Source organism: Toxorhynchites rutilus, chromosome 2 (assembly GCF_029784135.1).
Source record: "Toxorhynchites rutilus septentrionalis strain SRP chromosome 2, ASM2978413v1, whole genome shotgun sequence".
Lineage (NCBI taxonomy): Eukaryota > Metazoa > Arthropoda > Insecta > Diptera > Culicidae > Toxorhynchites > Toxorhynchites rutilus.
The window spans coordinates 212,210,382-212,233,169 of record NC_073745.1 but is presented as its reverse complement, the minus strand read 5'-3'; the positions used below and the strand labels follow the sequence as shown (position 1 = coordinate 212,233,169).

Here is a 22,788-nt window from a genome sequence, read left to right as displayed (position 1 = left end):
TGAGAGTTTTTGAATGAGTAGGAATAGAGAATGGTGGAGTCAATACTTTAGAAAATTCACCACACAAAGCATGAAAAAGTCTTATCCATGGCATTACAACACGATAGAAAACACAGAAATGTGATAATGTTGACTTTGTAGAATGCGTCCGAGCAAGTCTGATAATAGACGACACGAATAAACAATCTTAATTAATGAATAAAATTGAAACGGAAACAATAGAGAACTGACGATGCAGACAAATCGTGCTGAACTATACGTTGTATAGAAGATTCTTCAGGCCGAATTAAAGCCATCGTTTTGAGGGTTATTTTTATTTCGTTTTTCAACAACTCATGAAAGGCCTGGAAGGTAGCTTTTATTTTAGTATTGACATTTTGAGTGTCATATGTTGCGAATTGCATATTTTGAGTCGTTTTTTGAAATCTAAAGTGAGCACACAAAATTTCGTTCCGTTCGGATAATTCTTTTTTAATCGAATACAACGCTGATTATTCAAAGATATCGATAGAGATATTCACTCTCATTCTAGAATCATATTAGATTCGAAATTGGATCGGATTTCAGAGTCCGATTGACTTTGATTTTTGCATTCAGCAATCCGTCCGACTTAAATCCGATCGAGCAGGGCAAATGTGACATCTCTGTCTTGATGCAAAATTCGAACAGACTGTGGAACACATTTGATTTTTGATCAAAGGATGCTCGATCGGACTACAGAATGCATAATATGCAAATTCAAGAATAAAAATAAGACCAGATTACCTGATTTACGGGCATTAATAATTCAACTTTCATAATATTTATCCATTCCATTTATCGACATTTATCCATATCCACGAAATTGATTCAAACTAAATTTTTACAAACTTGAAATCATGCGATATATCTCCTAGTATGAACGTGCCATATTGCTGGCAACTAAATCTTCTCCCATCCCTTTGTTTGTTCTATCTGTCAAACTCTTTGTTTATGTATCAGCATCAAATAGATGAATTAATCGTAGTGAGAGAAGCATCATTTGGAACAACAAACCATTTGGAATGAGTTATAATTCAGCCGTGCTTCATAAACGAAAACAAATAAGCAGATAGTCAAGGCAAGTGAGAAATCCTTTTGGGGAGTATGATACAGTTACTGTAGGAAACTGGATCTATTTCCTCTGCTGGAAAATTCGAGCTGATCAAGTATTGTTTACTCTTTACAACAGCTGATTCCATACAACAAAGTGCGCCTCGAGCAAAGCTGTCCCTGGATGTTATTTCTCCGTGATTAGTGCAGTATAGCAGCAATGGAAACATCGTCTGCTGATCCCAATTCGTCCACAGAATCATCCGACGTTTTTGAGGAGGATTTGGCAAGAGGACTAGAAACCACTATATCTACCATATCTGCTGCTGCTGATGATGAAACGACGACCGAGTCAGATGGATTGTCTGGAGGCGAAAATATGTATGGGCACTACCCGTCAACTGCATCGGAATCAACAACGCAGGAATTTATACCGGATGAGGTGGCCCTAGTTATCGAGCAGCCCACGGTGAACATGGAAATAGAGTTGGCCCGTGTTCTGCCGAGATTTCTGTCCCCCGTCATTATGCTGAACAGTAATCTGGTGACGGATGTGGTTCCAGAAGCACAGGCCACTATAGAAATTGTGGACGGTGGCGATGATGGCGGCGGAAGTGGAGTCGAAGAAACATCAGCGATAACGACTGCGATTACGGCTGCTGCTATGGAAGGCCCAATAGTGCTTATCGAGGACACGCTGCGAAGCGGACAGGATCTGCTGGCTGGGCCATCTGCGGTGCGGAATGCTTCCACCGACTCGCCACGAAATCGTAAGTTTTTGGAAGATTCAAGTAATCAATATGCGGAGGGTAGATCCAGATTCAGATACCATCCAAGAAGAAGGCGTAAAGAATGAGACTCGCGAAATTTTGTCAAATTCCAAATAGCTCTCATTGCTGCTAAATCTTTTAGCACACTTTTTTTTTCCAATTCTTCTTCTTCAATGGCACTAACGTTCCTAGAGGAACTTCGCCGTCTCAACGTAGTATTACTTGCGTCATTTTTATTAGTACTTAGTTGAGATTTCTATGCCAAAGAACACGCCTTGAATGCATTCTGAGGGGCAAGTTCTAGACTACGCGTGATCACAGTGCAAGTCGGAGGAAATTTCTTTGACGAAAAATTCCCCCGACCAGAACGGGAATCGAACCCGAACACCCGGCATGTTAGTTATGACGCTAACCACTCGGCCAAGGGAGCACACTTGACCCTCTTCGTTTCCAGAATCCCAACTTTCATTTACATATACCGATTTGAATCACGACTGATTTTTTAAAAGGGCGTATTTAAAATCAATGATATTTCTTTCAAAAAATCGAAATCCAGATGTTTGATTAAAATATGATGTTTGGAAAAGTTTTTTGGAAAATTATATTGAGAACGGTTAGTCCTAAGATAAAACGTTATATAAAGATTTTCATTTTCAATCGAATGTAAATTCCATTTTGACGTAGGACTACGTATTTCAGTGAGGATGCCAAATCTGAAAGCTACGAACGAATTGTAATGTTTTTCATACTACCCGAATTGGAAATTCTTTGAAAATTTTGTTTGATATTCTTCTTCTTCTTAAATGACCCGAAGTTCATAAAGAACTTCGCCGTCTCAGCGTAGTATTACTTGCGTTATTTTGATTAGTACTTAGTTGAGATTTCTGTGTCAAATAACACGCTTTGAATGCATTCTGAGTAGCAAGCTCAAGAATACGTGTGGCCACATTTTATTTGATAAAAATTGAAGCTTGCCCGATATCCGTTATCCGGAATCACTTCCATTTTCCCACAAATTTGTTCTGCCCTATAGTGTGCTTACCTACCCGTACCGTCAATAACGGACAGCTATACATTTATTTCTACTAGTTTGCAACTTATAAAAAACTATGATTTGCACTGATTTCATTGTACATTGCAGTGTCGTAGTCAGAAATTGTCTGGTACCCCTTAAGGGGGAGGGGTAATGTTTTGAAAATCGAAAAAAATACTAATCGCCTTGTTACAGCTCATGGATCAGAATATTATTCAAATGGTCAAGTCTAACTACAAGCAAAAGCTTCGAAAGCTTCGTAAGCTTCTTGGGTGCCTAAGAGAGTTCGATGATATTGTTCAGCGAATCAATATTAGGAATGCTATGTTTGGGTAGTAGAGGCTTGGAACGATGTACCGGCTGATTCCATTGTCAAGTAATGGAAAATGCTGACCTCGTTGTCGGTTGTAAAAGAATGCATACACGACGAGGATGTGGAGCTTGAGGCCCTGATCGACAATGGCATAGTCGACATTGTTTTGCATCCATACCCATATTTTTACGATGATGAAAATTCGTTTCGACTGCCGAGGAAGCAAATGCTTCATCAGTTTTGGAACTACATCAGGTTCGGATAAGGAAAACGGTTTGCTATTGGAAAGACAATTCCTGCTGCGAGAATTACGTTAACATAGTTTAGAGGAAAATTTTACTTTTCAATTTTTGCTTTGTCGAACTTTCGAAAGGGCCTTCCTGAAAAATGTTGATACGCGAAAAAATACGCTATGCAAAATTTCAGCTGGCATTTTCCCGTACTACATACAATGCGGTTTCAGTACGCGGTATATTTGTACCACACTACCGTTATCTATTCGATAACGCATAACGCATAAAATAAACTATTCGTACAATCTCATCGGTATGAAAACCTCGTATTTGATATTTCTCTTCTGCCTTGATTCCGCTCTACACTATGCTTGCTTCTTGCATATTCTGAAGATGCATTCTGTGGCGAAAAAAATTGTTCTACACAGTAGTAAATAGAGACATAGATTAGCCAGGCCGAGCACAATATTTAGAGAACTTTCACTGACAGGCAACGACATGCGTCGACAAATCTTGACTAAGATGAATTTTCAAGCAGGCAGCAGTTTTGAGATATTGAAACAAGTTTTTGGGCAGATTAGTAAACAGCATTACATAACATACACCTTTTATCTTTCGAATGAAGTGATTGACATACCATTTTGTACAACTGACAAAGAGGTGTTAACGCTCGAAACGTTGTACTCCAAACGTAACGATCTTGTTTCAGAAATAAACCCCAGTACAGATTCAAATATGATGTGATACAAAATACAGAGGCACCCTTCACCAGACGGCATGCAAATCGACGCGGTGCCCCCATAAATAAACTTGCACCATAGAATCGAGCAAAACCATTATGTGTGACATCAGCATTGAGAAAGACTGTTCTTCGGTAGCTGACGACTTTAAAGATGATGATGATGTTTTGGATTATAGAGGCTTTCAAATTCAATCGCCTCTAGCTTTCAAAAAGACAATTTGGAAAACTTAACTAAACAGTCAGCATTGAGAAAGGAATTGTGAATACAGTGTTTTGAAATCTCGAATGGCTTGTTGATACTCAATGAATAGAATACGGGAGACCTAAGATTGCAATATTATCTCTATCCACATTGTCTGTAGAACGAATGCTGTAATTGCATTTCGAGCGATCACTTTATGACTTTTTTTTATCTCTTTTTGTTTATTTTAGCTCATTAGCATTTTAGCTGTAACAGAGCCGAATTTTAATCGTGTACATGTCACATGTTTATCATATCTATTAATTAGCACATTACACAGTTGCAATTTTTCCGGCGTTAGAGTATTCCATATGGTACACATTTACACAATAACCATTTAGGCGTAAGAGTTTTCCTTCTGTTCTTCCATTATCCAGTTAGATCACCGAACAGCGGAGACAGTTGATACGATCATTGTTGTGTCATTAATATAACAGTAGCCCGATGTGTCTTGCAGAGCAGAGCAGTTGTATGGATGAATCGATCTTCATTCGACCGTGGATCGATCTCCATCGATGATGATTGTTGCGTGTTATTTTGTTACAACACAAAGATGGTCAATGAGGGCCCTGAGTTTTGAACTGAGTCACGATCGATCGCTTACTAAGCGAACGCGCAACCAATGTGGCTAAGGAGACGGAAAATTACGGAAAAAAATTAAATACAGGCTTCGGTTACTCGAGTAATACGATTTCAGTAAAAATACACGTTCTTGTAAATTGTACATCTTGACACTAAAAACCATCCGATCAGACTGAACGAGTAGCCGAATATTATCGTCCCGAAGTGGAGAATGCAGTGTTTCTATCGACGGTGCAAAAAAGAAAAATCATAAGGAGCTATTCGATTTTTTTGCGTGAGTGTTTTTTCTGAAAGACCCTGTAATTTCCGATTTGATTGGAATGCAAACCATCAAAATTCATAGCTAAAATAAATATTAACGGCGTAACTATTTCATGGAAAACCGTGACCAGTTTTCTGATTTGGTACCATTACTGAAAGACGTAGTCTTATGTCAAAAAAAAAAAAAACGGTAATGATTTCATATTCATATTTTCATATCGATATTTTCATTATTATTCACTTATGTCGACAGGATTAGTTCTAATAATGGGATTAAATGTATTTAATAGATATTTAATCTACTAATACCCCTTAACTAGATAACTAACTAATGTGTAGATGTGTAATGTAAACTCCGTTATTCTCATCTCATGTTTCCTAAATAATTTCTTAACGTTTCATGAATGTTACACATACAAAATGATAACGGGCCAGGCGGGCCGTGGGCCGCAGGTTGAGTATAGCTGCGTTGAAACTAATGTGTTTTTCATTTTCTACTGACCTCAATACATAGTAGGACACTTCGATCTCATAGTTTGGCATCACTGCTTGTATTATTCTACCAATTACAATTTATCACTGCCCGACATGCTCCGAAAAGTTCTTATTTCTGGATTGTTATAATAGCAGACATTTTACGAGAATGAAATAATGTTTTGAAAAAGTTATTTCGAAAAAGACAGGTGGGTAATGTCGGGGACATAACCGGAGTGACGTAGGACTATACAAAAGGGGACAGTTTTTGTTAAATATATATTTTAAATATATTGTTTTATTTTCTTCTCCTACATGAATACCTACCCATCTACCTGAAAAATGGATTAGTTTACTGTTTACTCTTTATGAACATGTTGATGGTTCTGAAAAGAACCTTTGGTGTTGTGTTTTTGTTATCACTCGATATTCCCATCTTGTTCGGTTAAACTTTCCTGTTTAGCTATTGCGTTTGCCACTCGCCACAGCTTTCACAGTTGGAAAATTTCTTCCCATCCAGCTTGTGATATGTTGTTCAGTAAATTACATTTAATGCGACGTGCCGGAGAAACACTTTGCCACTCACTGAAACTAATTGTTGCCTTGATGAGCGCCGAACCGAAGCTGCTCTGTTCTTGATGCGGGTTTTCTGATTGTCGTGAGCTTTGCAAGGCTTTGCAAGGCTTTGCAAGCCAACTCGAGCACTCCGACGGCCGAAACTCTATAATCGCTGTTAGGTATACTGGTGCTCCGGCACCAATCCGTTCGGCCTAGTTACCCTTGCGGAGCAATCAGTGAATGCGACCAACAGGGAACTGGAGACCTGCACGGCTCGAGTGAGACTTTGCCTTTCCCTTAACTTGTCCTCCTTTGTTACGTCCACGATGCCGATGCCGTACAACCACACGGGTTTACGGTTTGAAAGAAAATAAGATATTTTTTTGGGGTCCGCGTGTTTTATACTCTAGCGGTACACACTCACGGGATAGAGACAAATCGGTAGACTCGAACGGTGAGTCCAACGAGACGAACGAATGAGCGTTAAAAGGGAGCGATGGCAAAAAAATACATTCATTACGATTTGTTCGCTCGTTGGATTCACATGCAGGCTAAAAAGGGTCCTTTTCAGGATCACAAAATTATCTTCAATCTAAAGAGTTTATTGTTTTGTTATCACTCGATATCCCCATCTAGTTCGACTAAACCTTTCTGTTTAGCGATTGCATTTGCCACTCGCCACAGCTTTCACAGTTGGAAAATTTCTTCCCATCCAGCTTGTGACATATTTTACAGTAAATTACATTCAATGACACGTCGCATTACCACCACTCAGTATCGGATTGGAGGTAATTTTAACCTGTAATTGAACATTTGCGATGACAGTGGTACAGTGTCGACTTTCAATGTGGGGTCATAGTTTGGACCTCGAACTCTATGTTTACAAAAATGTCCAACTAAATATGTCGCATTACAGGTCCGTCCAATTAGCTAAATGTCGATATAAGTGTAAATTACTGTACTTTCAATCTAGAAGCAGTTTAAGAATTGGTGAAAATCAATAAGCTCAGAACAACTGCCAAATTCACATACTCATCATATCCTGGCAAACAAATTATGAAAAAATCAATTTGTGTTTTATCATTATTTTGGATATTGTTTTAGAAAGCATTGAACTGTATTTCGTAAACTCTTTTTTGGAAGGTTTAATGGCCCTGAAAAGCGCTTGTTTTATGGAATGGTTCCAATTTAGAAAACTTAGTACTCGTGGTTTTGAAAAAAACCATTTCGAACGCCCTCGATGCCGCCTTGTTCTGGATTTGCTACCAAAGCAGATTGTAAAAAGAACAAACTTTTTTCTTCTGCTACCTGATGCCGTTTTGCGATTGCGTTTGCCACTCGCTGCAACTGCTTGTTGTTGTCTTGATGTCCACCGAACCGAATGTGTTCTGTTCCGAATGCGGGTTTTCTTATCGTCGCGAGCAGCTTTGCCAGCTAACTCGATCACTTCGGCGGCCGAAACTATATAACGCCGGCTAGGTGGACTGGTGCACTGGTACTAACGCGCTCGGCCTAGCTACCCTTGCGGGGAACTCCAGATCAACACGGTTCGAGCGGGATTTTGCCTTTCCCTTCACTTTTCCTCCTTTACCATGTCCAGACATGGCTGCTTGGGTTGGTTTGTTGATGTGTTGTGATGCGAACCGATGTGGTGTACGGTTTGAACGAGAATGATCGTTACGGCAGCGGAGCGGGGATTTTTAAGCTGACTGGCTGGCTCGAGAATTACGCATGTGTGAGACTGCGACCAATGTTTCGTCCATTTTTTTTCTTTTTCCTTTCCAATCGTGCTTCATTCTATTTCGCTGCTGCTCTGGTTGCCCGTTTTGGTCGGTACGATTTGAGGAGCACAAAATGGACCAATCAAAAATGGGCACATAGGGCATTTTGACAATGCTTGATATTTCACAATCATTCAATTATTTATCTCATGAAAAATGAAATGTTATTCGTTATGATAGATGCGTAGATATATTTCCTATCAATTGATGCAAAAACCTTTGCGATCTATGGAGAAATGCTCGAGTTATAAGAGTTCCAAATCTTGCATTTTTTCCTACTTGTTCTGTAACTCGATATTTTCCCTAACTCGATGAATTGAATGGCATGGCTTTTGATTTTACAAGCATTCTTTTCTCCATAACTCGATACCTCCCTAGCTCGATGCCTCCCTTACTCGATCGGTTTCGATTCATTTTTCCATGGATTTTCACCTCCCTAACCTCGATTGATTTTCGCGTACTTGTTTTGCGCGTTTCTAACTGTTATTTCAATTGATCTTGAAAGTGAAGACGAATTGTTCGTGTCGTCAAGAAATTTTTTTTTCAAGTATGGAAAACCACGAAAAACCTTCCAAGTGGACGATTAAAATGCTAACCATTGCGCAACGGTTGAGCATCATCGAGCAGGTCGAAAAATATGGGCGGAAGTCGTCTGAAGTTGTAAAAATTTCAATATTGCACAAATTACGGTATCAACACTATTCAACCGAAAGAAAAATTGCATCGGAAGGGAAAATTGAATTTAGACAAAAAGCGTTGGTCGGGAACGAAAAGCTGAATCGTTCAACGGATTTTTTTGTCTATCAAGTCAGAGAGAATGATTTATCTCTCTCAGATTTTATGCTTCGGGAGAAGGCCTGCGAATTTGGGAACTGAGAATTTTTAACTTCAAAGCACAACCAACATGGACGGAAGCGATAATCTGCCGTCAATGGGAAGAGTAGAAAGCCACGATGTTTCAAAACGAAGAAGTCAATACCAGTGATATACGAGAGGAACACCAAAGCCTGTATGACCTCAATGCTTCTTGAAAAATGAATTATGTAACTTGATAAAACAATTTCCAAAGGAAATAGAAATGTATTGGCGATCTAACGTACAAATCTACACCTAGGCGGCGCTGCGGTGAAAGTGATGATGGTTTTAAATTTTGCCATGTGAGCTTATGGGAGGTTTGTAGTTCTTTCCATAAATTACAATGTTATAATCATAAAAGATTATTTGATTGCGATGAGTTTGTAAGAAATTTAATTCTGCGCAATTTTATATATAACATGTTATTTATTTACCTCTTTCAGTAGTGAAAACTATAAAAATGTTGACAATGGTTGAATTAAAGAAGGAAATTCGAGAGCACAGTCAAACACAAGTAGAAAAATGCACGATTCCTGCATGTGAGAACTACCTTGGAAAGCCCGGAAGTAAAATATACGTGATTTGTTTTTGAGTTTTAGGTTACATTAGCATCATTTTCTTAGTTCAAAAACAAAATCCAGATGTCTCACCGATCGTTTACGTTTTGCGTTAGATCGCCAATTGATTCGGGAATTATGTGTAATTGTAGTGTTTCATACTTATATCTCTTTCTCCTCAGAGGTAGACATGTTCGTGGATAACTGAACAGTGCACCCAAAAACTCTCCAACCAAAGCTCAAATCGTTAAGCTTACAATTTTTTTTTTCTACTTCGTAGTTCAGCCGCAAGCAACTGAAATAGTACTATCGCCATGAATTAGTAAAACAAAGACTGCATTAAATGGAGGATACGACGGTATTTTTCGTGCAGTCAACACTCATACTGTATTTAAATGCACTCTAGGACCCTTCAGACATATCGGTATTGGATTCAACTGAAATACTTTCACGCTCTTGGATCAATAAGGTTAAATCTGAGACTATTCAAAATTGATTCCGGAAAGCCGAATTTTCCTTCAATGATGATGGTGATATTTCGCTGGCATAATTAATGCATCGTGAGCTTGCTGATGTCGGCAGTACAGTACCATTCGATCAGAGGCGACGCGTGACCAACTGAGTTACCTGTTCAATTTCATTTGCAACATTAAAGCAACAGTATGGCGATGACAGATTTTAACATTTTTATTTCTCAACATTTATATATACAGTAAAACCAGTTTTTGTGCGGTTTTTATGCGATTTTTTTGGTGCGACTTTTTTGTGTGATATTTGAAAGAAAATGGAGTAATCGCTCATTTTTTCTATCTTTGATATGTATTTTATCGCTCTACATAGGGACTGTGTCAGTTAATTTCCATTCTCATGTTTTGTTTTGTTTGTTTTAATGTGTCAGTAGGAACTTAATGACAGGAGCAAAGAGTTGATTTTATGATCTGCACAAGTGAGTAGGTCGCTTATAAAAGTGGAAAAAGGAAATCGAATGTTGATCACGAATGGAACCATTAAGATTTGGATTATTTTATTAGGGAATTTTTTTTTATACGGTCCCTATCCACCACATAACAAGAAGTTTTTTTTTCAAATTGTTTAGCGAACACGATTTTTTTGTGCAGTCCCTATCACCCGCACAAAAACAGGTTTGCCCGTATAACAAAAGAATCCTACGGTCAACTATGAGCGCAAATGAATTTCTCATAAAACAAACACATCTGCCTTATGTCATAAAGGTAATCTTTTTCCGCAATCATCATCATAATTCCGAATAACCATTTCTGGTCAGATCTCGACCGCAAATAATTCTTGATCCGTCGAACAACAAAAAAAGTTCTTTCAACTGATGCCGTTGTATTAGGCAATGTCAGTATAATTCTGGCCAGCCGTTTCGGAGATGGTTTGATGCAGGTTTTGTCCAACGATAATCGGAATAATGACTATAATTTAAAAAGAACCGTCAGCTTATTACATACTTCGCTTCTTCGAATTTCGAGTGGTATGAAATAAGCATTTTCAAATTCCCAGTAGGTGATGCGACATCGAAGTCGGCAATTTTTTTGTGATTCAACAAAGCGACGAATTTGTATTCATCTAAATTCATCAGTTCAGTTCTCTAAACCGTTTCGTCATTTCGTCAATTATTTGGTCTGTAATCGATTCATATAAACGACGACAATTGATGACGTTACTGTCAATGATAGTTTCGCCAGATACATCAATTGCATCTTTGAGCGCACTATCGGAATGATGATCTGCTTTGAGCTCCTCTATAGAAGCAAGGCCAGCCTTGCCGATACGCACAAATTCTACTACGTCTAATTGCTTTTTTTTGACGTAGGACTACGTCTTTCATTTCTATACCGGGGTGTAAAATCAAAGTTTCGATAACGAAAGCGTTACGCCGGAGACCGAGATTTTGAGCGTTAATAGCTCCTAAACAACTGAACGAAATGGTATGATAAACACTTCATTCGAAAGATAAAATGTCTACGCGTTATATACTTGTTACTTTTTGATCCAAAAACTTGTTTCAATAGTCTTAAAATTGCTTTCAAAACAGGCTATTGAAATCACCAATCGGTATATAAGCGAGCGGCGCTCGGAAATCCACTCAGTTCTAATTGAACAGCGATTGGAGCATGTTGTCGCTGTTGCGGTGAAGCTCTTTATTTATCATGAAAGCGCGGATGAACGGTGTCACCAAGAGCCTGTTTGTGCACCCTAGGCCAGAAGGGAATCTATCAGGAGGAGAGTGATGCCACAAACGGTTCCCTGGGAAGACATCGCTACACACACATACACGCGCGGCTATTAACAGGTGGTTATCGAGTTGGCATTAACCACTGGTGGGCTTCCAGTATCGAGGAAAATGTGGAAATATCTAATCGTTACTGAAAATAATCTGCGAGTTCCTCTGGGAATTTTCAAAATATATTCATGTGAAAGAGTTTAATTGAATGTTTTCTATCCATGTTACACTGTGACCAAATATGTTTCAATCAAGTGCTATTAACAGGTGGTTATCGAGTTGGCATTAACCACTGGTGGGCTTCCAGTATCGAGGAAAATGTGGAAATATCTAATCGTTACTGAAAATAATCTGCCAGTTCCTTTGGGAATTTTCAAAATATATTCATGTGAAAGAGTTTAATTGAATGTTTTCTATCCATGTAACACTTTGACCAAATATGTTTCAATCAAGTGCTATTAACATGTGGTTATCGATTTGGCATTAACCACTGGTGGGCTTCCAGTATCGAGGAACATGTGGAAATATCTAATCGTTACTGAAAATAATCTGCCAGTTCCTTTGGGAATTTTCAAAATATATTCATGTGAAAGAGTTTAATTGAATGTTTTCTATCCATGTAACACTGTGACCAAATACATTTGGTTTTGTGGTTTTTCAATCAATCGCAATTAACAGGATAGCTTCAGAAGATTATTCTTCCCCATCAGTAGGATATTTCCGTATCCAATATTGTATGCGCCCGCAATCGATTATTGCTCAGTCGCCGAAAGTTCCGAGCTCAGAGAGTTCATTCCCCTCTAGTTTGCCTTCCAAATTGCCATCGTAAACCACACCTTCTCTCGATTCAATCACACACAAAAAGCATACTTAAGCGATATTCTGGTGGTGAGACAAATTCATTTTTCGTGAGGACATCGACAAGACAACATCGTTGCCTAACGTGCTGGAGGAGGTGGACGGCGAAGGATCGACACATACACGCGCAGAACTCTTTCCGTTAGGATGCCATTCAGCATCGAGAAAGTTCCGGAAAGATCTAATCATTGCTGGAAAATAATCTGCCAGTTCCTTTGGGAATTTTCAAAATATATTCATGTGAAAGAGTTTAATTGAATGTTTTCTATCCATGTAACACTGTGACCAAATATGTTTCAATCAAGTGCTATTAACAGGTGGTTATCGAGTTGGTATTAACCACTGGTGGGCTTCCAGTATCGAGGAAAATGTGGAAATAACTAATCGTTACTGAAAATAATCTGCCAGTTCCTCTGGGAATTTTCAAAATATATTCATGTGAAAGAGTTTAATTGAATGTTTTCTATCCATGTAACACTGTGACCAAATATGTTTCAAACAAGTGCTATTAACAGGTGGTTATCTAGTTGGCATTAACCACTGGTGGGCTTCCAGTATCGAGGAAAATGTGGAAATATCTAATCGTTACTGAAAATAATCTGCCAGTTCCTTTGGGAATTTTCAAAATATATTCATGTGAAAGAGTTTAATTGAATGTTTTCTATCCATGTAACACTGTGACCAAATATGTTTCAATCAAGTGCTATTAACAGGTGGTTATCGAGTTGGCATTAACCACTGGTGGGCTTCCAGTATCGAGGAAAATGTGGAAATATCTAATCGTTACTGAAAATAATCTGCCAGTTCCTTTGGGAATTTTCAAAATATATTCATGTGAAAGAGTTTAATTGAATGTTTTCTATCCATGTAACACTGTGACCAAATACATTTGGTTTTGTGGTTTTTCAATCAATTGCAATCAACAGGATAGCTTCTGAAGATTATTCTTCCCCATCAGTAGGATATTTCCGTATCCAATATTGGATGCATAAAACCTTGTGCCTCCAACGTAACGCTCTCGTTTTCGAAGTTCTCCAAATATTCATTCATTCAGAATGAATTCAGATTCAACTTCATACAAATGATCTCTAAATCAACGATAGTCCTACGTCACCCTTGCGGTTATACCATAGATATAACCCACTTCCTGTTTTTTTTGCAAAATTCGATAAAGAGCATCCGTATGTGCAAAAATATTCGAAAAAAGTTTTAGCAAGTATACAGTGTTGAACTCAAGCATGAATGCGTGAGGACCTCTGGATGTAGTAAAAGTTACAGCATCAAAGACACTGTCGCCAAGGTAAATCTCCCAAACATTCATTGATAGATGCATAATTCAAATCATCTATTTTTGCAAACATTTGGTATTTTGGTCTTCATAAATTGCTTCAAGTTCTCGCTGCGTTTGCCGCAATGTCTCGACTGCGAGAAAAATGCCGCAAGAGATGAGATCGTATTGAAAAACCTTGACGTTTTCTTGTTGTTTGTGCACGAGTGAAGCAAAACCAAGTTCAATACGTGTGCGCGACAGTGAATATAGCCAGTGAATAACCAATGTTTGCACACCAGATTTATCTCCGGACATTACAGTAGCGCCATCATAGCTCATGGCCACAATTTTGTCAGCATTAAAGTACGCAGCTATTTCATCCACATGTCCGGCCAATGCAGTGGAGGTTTTGAAACGTATGCAATGATGATGATGATGGATTAAAGAGACTTTAAACTCTGGGAGTTCATTCGTTTCTACAACGTAAGCAGACATACGTGTACTCAGTGGCGTCTCGTGAGTAATTTGACTAGTTGTGCACCTACACGGTGAACCAGCGAAACCCAAAATTTGATAAATTTCTGCTCAACATTGCAAAAGAAAGGAGCTAATTAGTGCTCGAATATTGTTTTTGACGTGGGACTACGTCTGACCGGAGTATATGGGGGGTAAAATGAAAACCTAAACACAGAACATGTAGGAAAAAATGAAAGATTTCTAATGCTTATAACTCGAACATTTCTTACTGGACCGGAAAGATGTTTGCATAAATTGATAGGGAATATTTCTACGCATCTATCGCAATTAACAAAATGTTATTTTTCATTACATAAACAATTGAATAACTTTAAAGTGTTAAGCGTTATTTAAACGCCCTTACTACTTCGTTTTGATTGGTCCGACTTACGGTTTCCCCATCACAGTCATCATAACCAAGCAGCCTTGGGGAAATCGGCATTGCAAATACAAGAAAGTAGGGGGAGATTTTGTTTCCACCGAAATGTGTTCCCCTAACACTGACTTCTAATCATGCAAATCGGGGGCATTTGTTCCGACTGAAATGAGTTTGCCTAACACAGTCTTCAAAACCAGAGTATCTGGGGAAATCGGCATTGCAAATAGCTGCAAACTGCAAACACAACGAATTCGGAAATAGTATCATTCAATCAAAAATTTAATCAATACAAACAAATAATTGCCTAAGGTAGTCCCACGTCAACCTTGCGGTTGTATAATAGATATAACCCACCCATTTTTTTTATCTAAGAATTTTAGTGGATTGACTGAACTATCTCGTGTTTCCTCATATTCCAAACATTTCTGAGTCTAATTCTTATTTTGAGCTATTTTTCATAATCGTGCGTAGTATGCGTTGTATATAAATTCAATATTACATTGCATAAGTTTAGATGCGTAATGGAGTGCGATAGAATGTTTCTTAAACATAATATTAGAGTCTTGTTTTCATGGACAAATTATCTTTTTAATCAAATTTCTTCTGGTGATACGGTAATGAAATTTAAATCGCATATCAGTCGCAAAAAGGTTTTCCAATAAATTGCTCCTGATGTTGAAGCTCAAGAAGCGATTTGTTCTCAATAGCCATAATCATAAGCTTTTTCAACCGCTCCTCTCCCATCATTGATTATAAACAGGTTTTCAGTCTACGAAGAATTAAAAAACTTTGTTTGACCGATGCTGTGGTTGGAGGAAGCGTTAATATTAGCTTTGCGAATAAAACAATTTCCGGAAAAATATCGTCAAGATTGCTACCGATCAGTGGCTTCGTATAGAACACTCGCAGTTCATTTCCTAATTTCACTTTATCAAAATTAGAGTTCTCGTTGTTGTAGTGTATGGTACAGAATGTTGGTAAATGAGAAAATTGATGCGATTGAAGAAAATTGTATCAAAATCCAGCATGTATCCTTGCAGCCCTGGCGCGAGTGAAATTGTATCACCATCCCACTTTGTGTCACCTAGATACATTTCTTCCAGACAAGTAGAAATTGCTTTATTATATGTTTCAACTATGTTGATCATCCTAGAGCTGTAGGTCCACTTGACTCTGCACAAGTTCGGGATCTTCTGCTGCATAAATTTCTTCAACTCGTAATCGCACTTTGGGCTTTGGATGAAAAATGGTGCCAACGAAGAGAGGGAAGAAAAACATTTCCTTGTTTTTGAATTATTCGTTAAAGAGTGTGCCCTTTGGTAGCTGAATGAGTATTTATAGCGAAAGATAGATGATTCAAATCTGCATATCCTACTCTGTATAGTTCGTTAAGACTTATGTCAGATTAATGTATCTTTTAATAAAAATAAAAATAAAATAAAAATAAAAGTATCTCTACACTGTTTGATGCTGGGCTCTGTAACAGCAAACAAGGCCATCAAAATAGCAAAATAGCGCCGATTGTGGATCTGGATCTGGTTGTCTAAACTCGGGTTGCGAGAGAATCGAGAGAGACTATCGATGAGGAGATCTGAATCAAAAAAAACACCATTCTCTTCTCTTGTGCACAGAGTCCACTGCACGAAATCGTTTCCAACACATTGGCAGTTTAGTTACCCGAAGCTTCAACACAATTTTATTAATCAGTGTGTAGGTATACGTAATTTTTGTGCACTAATCGATGTGCACTGACTGGGGAGAGCATAGAATAAATGGTACAAAATAGAAACCAATATACAGTGCGTGGACTGTGAGAGCCGTATGTTTTTCATACTTTCCAGACGTTTCTTTTTTGAGTTCTAGTCTGTACATAACAGAGTAGGAGCGTTTCATATTTTTTGTCTTTTTAAATATTAGGTTGTGCAGTGCACGAGGTGCACATATGGACGAGACGCCACTGCGTGTGCTATATGTACCGGGTTCAAGTTGTCGAATGAACAAAATCGATAAAAACGCTGGAATAAAAACCACACATCAACGAAGAATAGCACAACATCCACAGAAATCATGAATGAATTGGTTCGTTCTTTTATTTGTATCATGCTCGCTCGGGGTGTTTGGTGCTGTGTACTCTCGCGGTCTCGTGCCCTCTCTCAAATTTTACTGACGCCAGGAATAGGAAGAGAAACAGAAAGGGAAACGATGACAACTACGAACAAATACTGAAGAATGGTGGTATGTATTTTCCATCGTTTGCATCGGTTTTGTTCAGCAGAAATATTGAACCGAAAACGTCATTTTTAAGCAAGGCGGCGCATTAGTAGTAGTGATCGTTTCATACATAGTTGACTGTGTTTGAAGGACGGCGGGTTCAGATGAATGGTTTGAACCCGGTAGTCATTACTGCTTATTTCGTAGCGTTAAAGTTGTGTTGCGTGCGGGTTGGGGTGTATTTAAATGTAATTATCAGATTATATTCTTCACGGTGGGTTTGAGTTCCACAAAAATAGAAAATATAATAAGGATATTCGGAATAACATGTAAATCACAAAAAGACATTACCTTCGATAATTCCTCATACATGTTACAAATGTGAAATAATATACATTTTATTCTGAGATTGTCTACCTGTCATATGAACAGTTTGAACAGGCGGACGAGACGCCTCTGCGTTCGATTGCTTAATGTCCTTTAATGATTAGTGCGAAAAGGATCAAAATGTGATTTGCTGTGATCTGATGCCAGATGATCTGATATATTGTAAAGTGGTTAGAGAACTTTAACTTGATTGATATAAATAATCAAGCTTAGTATGAATTTTTGGAATAAAATTAATACTTATACATTAAAAAAAAATACTAATAATTTAATATAAAATTTTTTAATAAATAAATTTTCCACTTCCAAAATGTTATTTAAATCCGCAACAGAATCGGCGTACCTAGCGTACTTTTCAATGTAGAGCCAATTTGAGGCAACAGAGTACGAAGCAAAAAAAATCTATAAATCTGTCATCGTTGAAATTCGAACATATGCGTAGAAGTGTTTTTTTCGTGAAATGTAACCGCCTACCACCTCCTGATAAATTCCTAAAAAAAAAATTCTATGTAAGAAAGGTGTTTTCTGACTTTCAGGGGATGAATCAACAATTCTAATTCATACCATAATTGGGACACTTACTATATGACAATTTATGACACAAAAAAAAATTATGAAAAAATGTTCTGTATCTCGATACCTTCCTAACTCGATGGTCCTCTTGGATATCGAGTTATGGAGAGTTGACTGTATAATGATTTTTAATCGATATTTTACTCGTTTACCTTGAGTAAGGGTACAAGTTGCACAAGTTGCTACCTTAATCGATATTTATATTCAGCGTTATCCCTTAAAACAGCAGCAAGTGCTCCTGTTGCTTGTGTTGAAAATTATGGCGCTCGTGTGCATCGGCGCTGCACAATCTCTAGCAAAACGTGTCAATTGGGATACAGCTTAGAGTTTAATGTCCGTCAAACGTAAGGAACGTGATTGCGATTGATTCGAAATGTTTTCGCATAACAGTCGATTTCGTTAGCAATGGGATTTTTTTTACTGACCGCGATGTTGACTATCATTTTATTCGTGTCGTGAGATTCGCGTGTAAGGTTTGATTCAGTTTCGTCTCTTTTGCTTCGTTTGATTTGTGATGAATTAAGTGTACCCTCTTTCAAGCATAAATCTGCCGATACTGCTGCAATTTCATGTTCGATATTCGTACGAAGTTCATCAATCGTCGCTGGCTTGTTGGCATAGACCATAGACTTGACGTAGCCCCACAGGAAATAGTCTAACGGCGTCAAATCACACGACCGAGGCGGCCAATTGACTGAGCCATTTCGTGAGATAACACGCTCACCAAACTTGGTTTTCAATGAATCGTTTGTTAAATTCGCTGTGTGGCGCTCCCCTGTTGAAACCATATATTGTCCAAGTTCATATCATCCAATTCGGGCCAAAAATATTCGGTTATCATTGAGCGGTAGCGATTCCCATTCACAGTAACGTGCCGGTCTTGATCATCACGGGAGAAGTACGGCCCAATGACGCCGCCGGACCATAAACCGCACCAAACCGTAATTTATCAGCCAGAAATGAGCCTCATCGCGGAAGATGATTTTTCGATAAAAATCCAGATCATTTTCAAGTTGTTGCTCAGCCAAATTCACGAACATACGACGCTTCTGGTGATCAAGCGGCTTCAGTTCTTGCGTCAATTTGATCTTGTAGGGATGTAGGTCAAGATCTTTTCGCAAAATTCGCAAAAATGAGGGACTGATTTGGGTCTTCCTCAATTGATGCGCTAGCGACAGCAATATTCTCGACACTACGGGCACTTTTTTGTCTCACTGGCACGGGAACATTTTGTACTGTGTCTGAGGATTCTCCAAAATTTTCCCCTAGACACTCAATTGTTGATCTGGCAGGACGATTATGACGACCATAAATTGGACGTAGCTCTCTTAAAGTTGAGGCCATTGACTCCGAATTTCGGTAGTAAATTTCAATGATCTCGACTCGTTGTTGGATCATATATTTTTCCATTATGAAATGGAAAACCTTACTGAAGAGAAACGTCAAGAGAGGGGGAAAAAATATGGCGTCGTTTGCTGTGCCTATCGGTCTACTTTTGTAGCGTCCCTATTCAAATACCCGTTATCAATTGATTATCAACCAACTCAAACCTATGTAGGGGAATGAGGCGGGACCTTCATTATTGATTCATAAATTAGGGAGCGGATATTCCTCCATTTCTCATGACCATTCCATTCCAGGGAAACGTCGCCGGACAAACACCCCACCCAAAAAAGCAACATCACCACCCGCAAATGCCGAGGCCCAGAATGTGTACGATGACGATGACGATGGTACGATTTGCTCAATTTGTCTGGACAGCTGGACGCTAACGGGTGAACATCGGCTGGTATCGCTGAAATGTGGTCACCTCTTCGGGTATATGTGCATCAAACGCTGGTTGCAGGACAATACGGTTCAAAATCGTTGCTGTGCAACGTGTAAAACGAAATCGACGCTGCGTGACATACGGCCTCTGTACGCGAAAGCAGTGAGGGCGGTAGATAATACCGAAGAGCTGCGGCTGAAGGAACAAGTTGGCGAAGAGAAACTTAAGGTTAGTAAACTGTCGGGGGAACTGCAGGTAGCTAGGATGGAACTGGAAGTGCAACGGACAGTGGCCGCTGAGTTGAGGGCTAGGCTAAAAGAGTACGAGCAAAGAGGGGTGACCGACCTGAGGACGAACGCTTCTCTGATGGGAGAAATTTCCAGTATTTCAAAAGCTGTGACAAACTATAAAATCGCATTGGACAAAACCATTGATTTGTGTCGCAGTCCGGGCTGCCGAGTGATGGCGTATGGGAGTAAGCGGCAACATTTGCTGGTGTCACAGAAGTCGACACAAAATTTATTTCCCGGGTTCTCGATCAAGTTCCTTGACGTACCGACATTCCAACATTCGTCGATACTTCACGTTTCGAGTAACATGATTCGTGACATATCCATTGATGTTGAGGATGAGTTGTTTACGGCGGCTACCAGCGAACGGTCGGTAAGGCTTTTCTCCTTCAGCAATCGTTCGATCATGTCGTTTACACCTTCCGAAGCGAACGTGTGGTCCTGCGCCTTCGATCGGGAACGGTCCAAGTTTCTTTATTTGGGCACACAATCTGGGGGTATTTATGTGTATGACATCCGCAACAACAATCAGTATGTGGAAGAATTCCGAACTGAGGGTGACTGCTCACCCATTATCAACATCTGCCCGGTATCTTCAACCGATTCTATTCCCTTCGGGGGATTCCTCGTATGCAAACTTACCTCTTGTTGGTTTTTTGAGTACACTGCTGCTCAAACGATCGAGTCCACCCGGTTAAATCTGGACGGGCCATTCACAGCGATGAATTATTGCGAGAAGACCGGCTACATCATGATCACGACGCGTCCCAATAGCCGTCATCCGAGGTCTCGTTATATCCTCGCCAATTTGGTTAAATTGGATTTGATTTGTGCACTACACATTGTGCAAACGATCAAGGGTTCGACTTCCGAACCCAACATGATTCGGAGCGCTCAAGTCAGACTGGATGACAATTGCACAATGATAGCCGCCTACCAGCAGGACGATCGTCAGCTAGCTACGTGGAGTTCGAGCAGGGGTACTCAGCGACTGCAGAGTTTACCGATATCCGACACGTTGTGGGACCTTTGTCCGATCTATGCAGACGATCTCACCTTCCTGGCGGCACTTTCAGACAATAAGTGTCGGGTGTACAGAGCGTATTCTTTGTAAGAAAGGGGGAGGCCGGATAGTACAAGATAAATTATGTTGTTGAGTTTTGCGCGATTGACATTGCCTAAGAATTTCGTTGATTGTCCAAATAGTTTCCAGAAATACCAAAATGAGAAGACCATGTTGCTAGGTTAGTTGAGTGAGTACGTGAGCTTTTTTTAATACTGATACATTCGTACAAATAAAGCCATACATAAGAACATATTGGTATGAGTGCATTATTTTTTCGATGACTGTCCAAAATCTAGTGGGAAACTGCGCATTCAACTCTCTATAGTGTAATCAACCATTACTTTTCCATCGGTGTTATTTGTTTACTTTATCTCAACTCAATGGTTTATCACAACATTTACATGTTTTCCAAAACAGCTTGGTAAACGTCTGGACGAAACGTACCATCGGTACTTCCTGCACCTGCAGGCATAATTCGTGGTTCATTAGCTGCTCCCCAGCAAACATTAAATAGTACAACTTGGCATATTCTAAACCGCATATGAAGGGGATCGAATCACAATCATACAGTGTCGGACAAAACATTAAGACCACTGCTCAAGCAAAAAAGAAAGTGACAAAACTGTGAGAAAAAAAAATCGAATCCAGTGCTTCAATCCATTTATAATATCTTATTTGCATTTTTCGAGGAAATTTATAACACCTATAGTTAAAACAATAGACATTCATTAAAAATTGCGTTTTAAGCATACTTAACAATTAAAATGACGCGACAAATATAAGGACAAGTATTAAAATTCATGGTAAAAAAAATAAAAACAAGAATATTCATACCGTGAAAAGCTTCTAGAGTTAAAACTTGGTCGTGTAACCTTTGTTACGCATTACATTACGCACCCGGTTCGGCCAGCTTCTGGCACGTGGTATAGGAATGGCGTACCAACAAGCTTGGATCCTATCCCACCATTGCTGTTATTCTTCGACTTCTCCGTGTACACTAACCTTTTCACGATCTCCCATAGGTTCTCTATAGGGTTCAGATCCGATAATTACGCTGGCCACTCAAGGACGTCAACTTTGTTATCCTGGAAACACATCTTGACGATCTTAGCGGTGTGCTTCGGATCGTTATCCTGCATGAACTGCTATTTCAGGGGCATCTCCCACTCGGCGTGTGGCAGCATAGCATCCCTTAGGATTTGGGCTGATTCATGATCTTATCCATCTAGTACAGGGGGCCAACCCCGTACCAGGAAAAGCACCCCCTCACCATAATGTTCCCTCCTTCATGCTTGAATGTTTACTTACTTAATTTTTACGTGGTATACTGTGGCATGTAAGCGCAGCCTATTGGGCGATGGACCCAAGTTTTTCCGTTCGAGCCGATGAGGTTTACCTTCGTCTCATCCGGCCACAGTATATTTCGCCACTGCTTTTCCTTCTCCGGACCGATCCAATCGAAGTAGTCTTTCGCGAACTTCAGCCCCGCATTTAGATGCTTCGGCGTCAGCATCGGGACCTTTGGGGGGTTTTTACCACCTAGCCTCTGCTCAACCTAGCCGCTGCTGAACTGTCCGGGAGCTCACGTACAAGTTCAGTTCATCCCGGATCTTCTTCGACGCCTTGAAGGGATCTTTCTCGGAGGCACGCTTTATGGCAGAGTCATCTATCGCGGTCGTTTTCCTTGGGTGTCCAGTCGTTTCAGATTCTTTGTGGTCGTGGAAGGCATTGAACACGAAGGTTCAGGATCG

The 22,788-nt window shown here is 39.4% G+C and overlaps 1 protein-coding gene across 1 annotated transcript; it reads left to right on the top strand.

The window, feature by feature from the left end:
* Nucleotides 1-963: 963 nt before the first annotated feature.
* LOC129770289 (E3 ubiquitin-protein ligase RFWD3) lies at nucleotides 964-21,281 on the top strand. Its single transcript, XM_055773025.1, has 3 exons — nucleotides 964-1,099; nucleotides 1,211-1,841; nucleotides 19,554-21,281. Exons 2-3 carry the CDS (start codon nucleotides 1,292-1,294, stop codon nucleotides 21,083-21,085), a joined length of 2,082 nt encoding a protein of 693 aa, XP_055629000.1. The 5' UTR covers nucleotides 964-1,099; nucleotides 1,211-1,291; the 3' UTR covers nucleotides 21,086-21,281.
* Nucleotides 21,282-22,788: the final 1,507 nt, after the last annotated feature.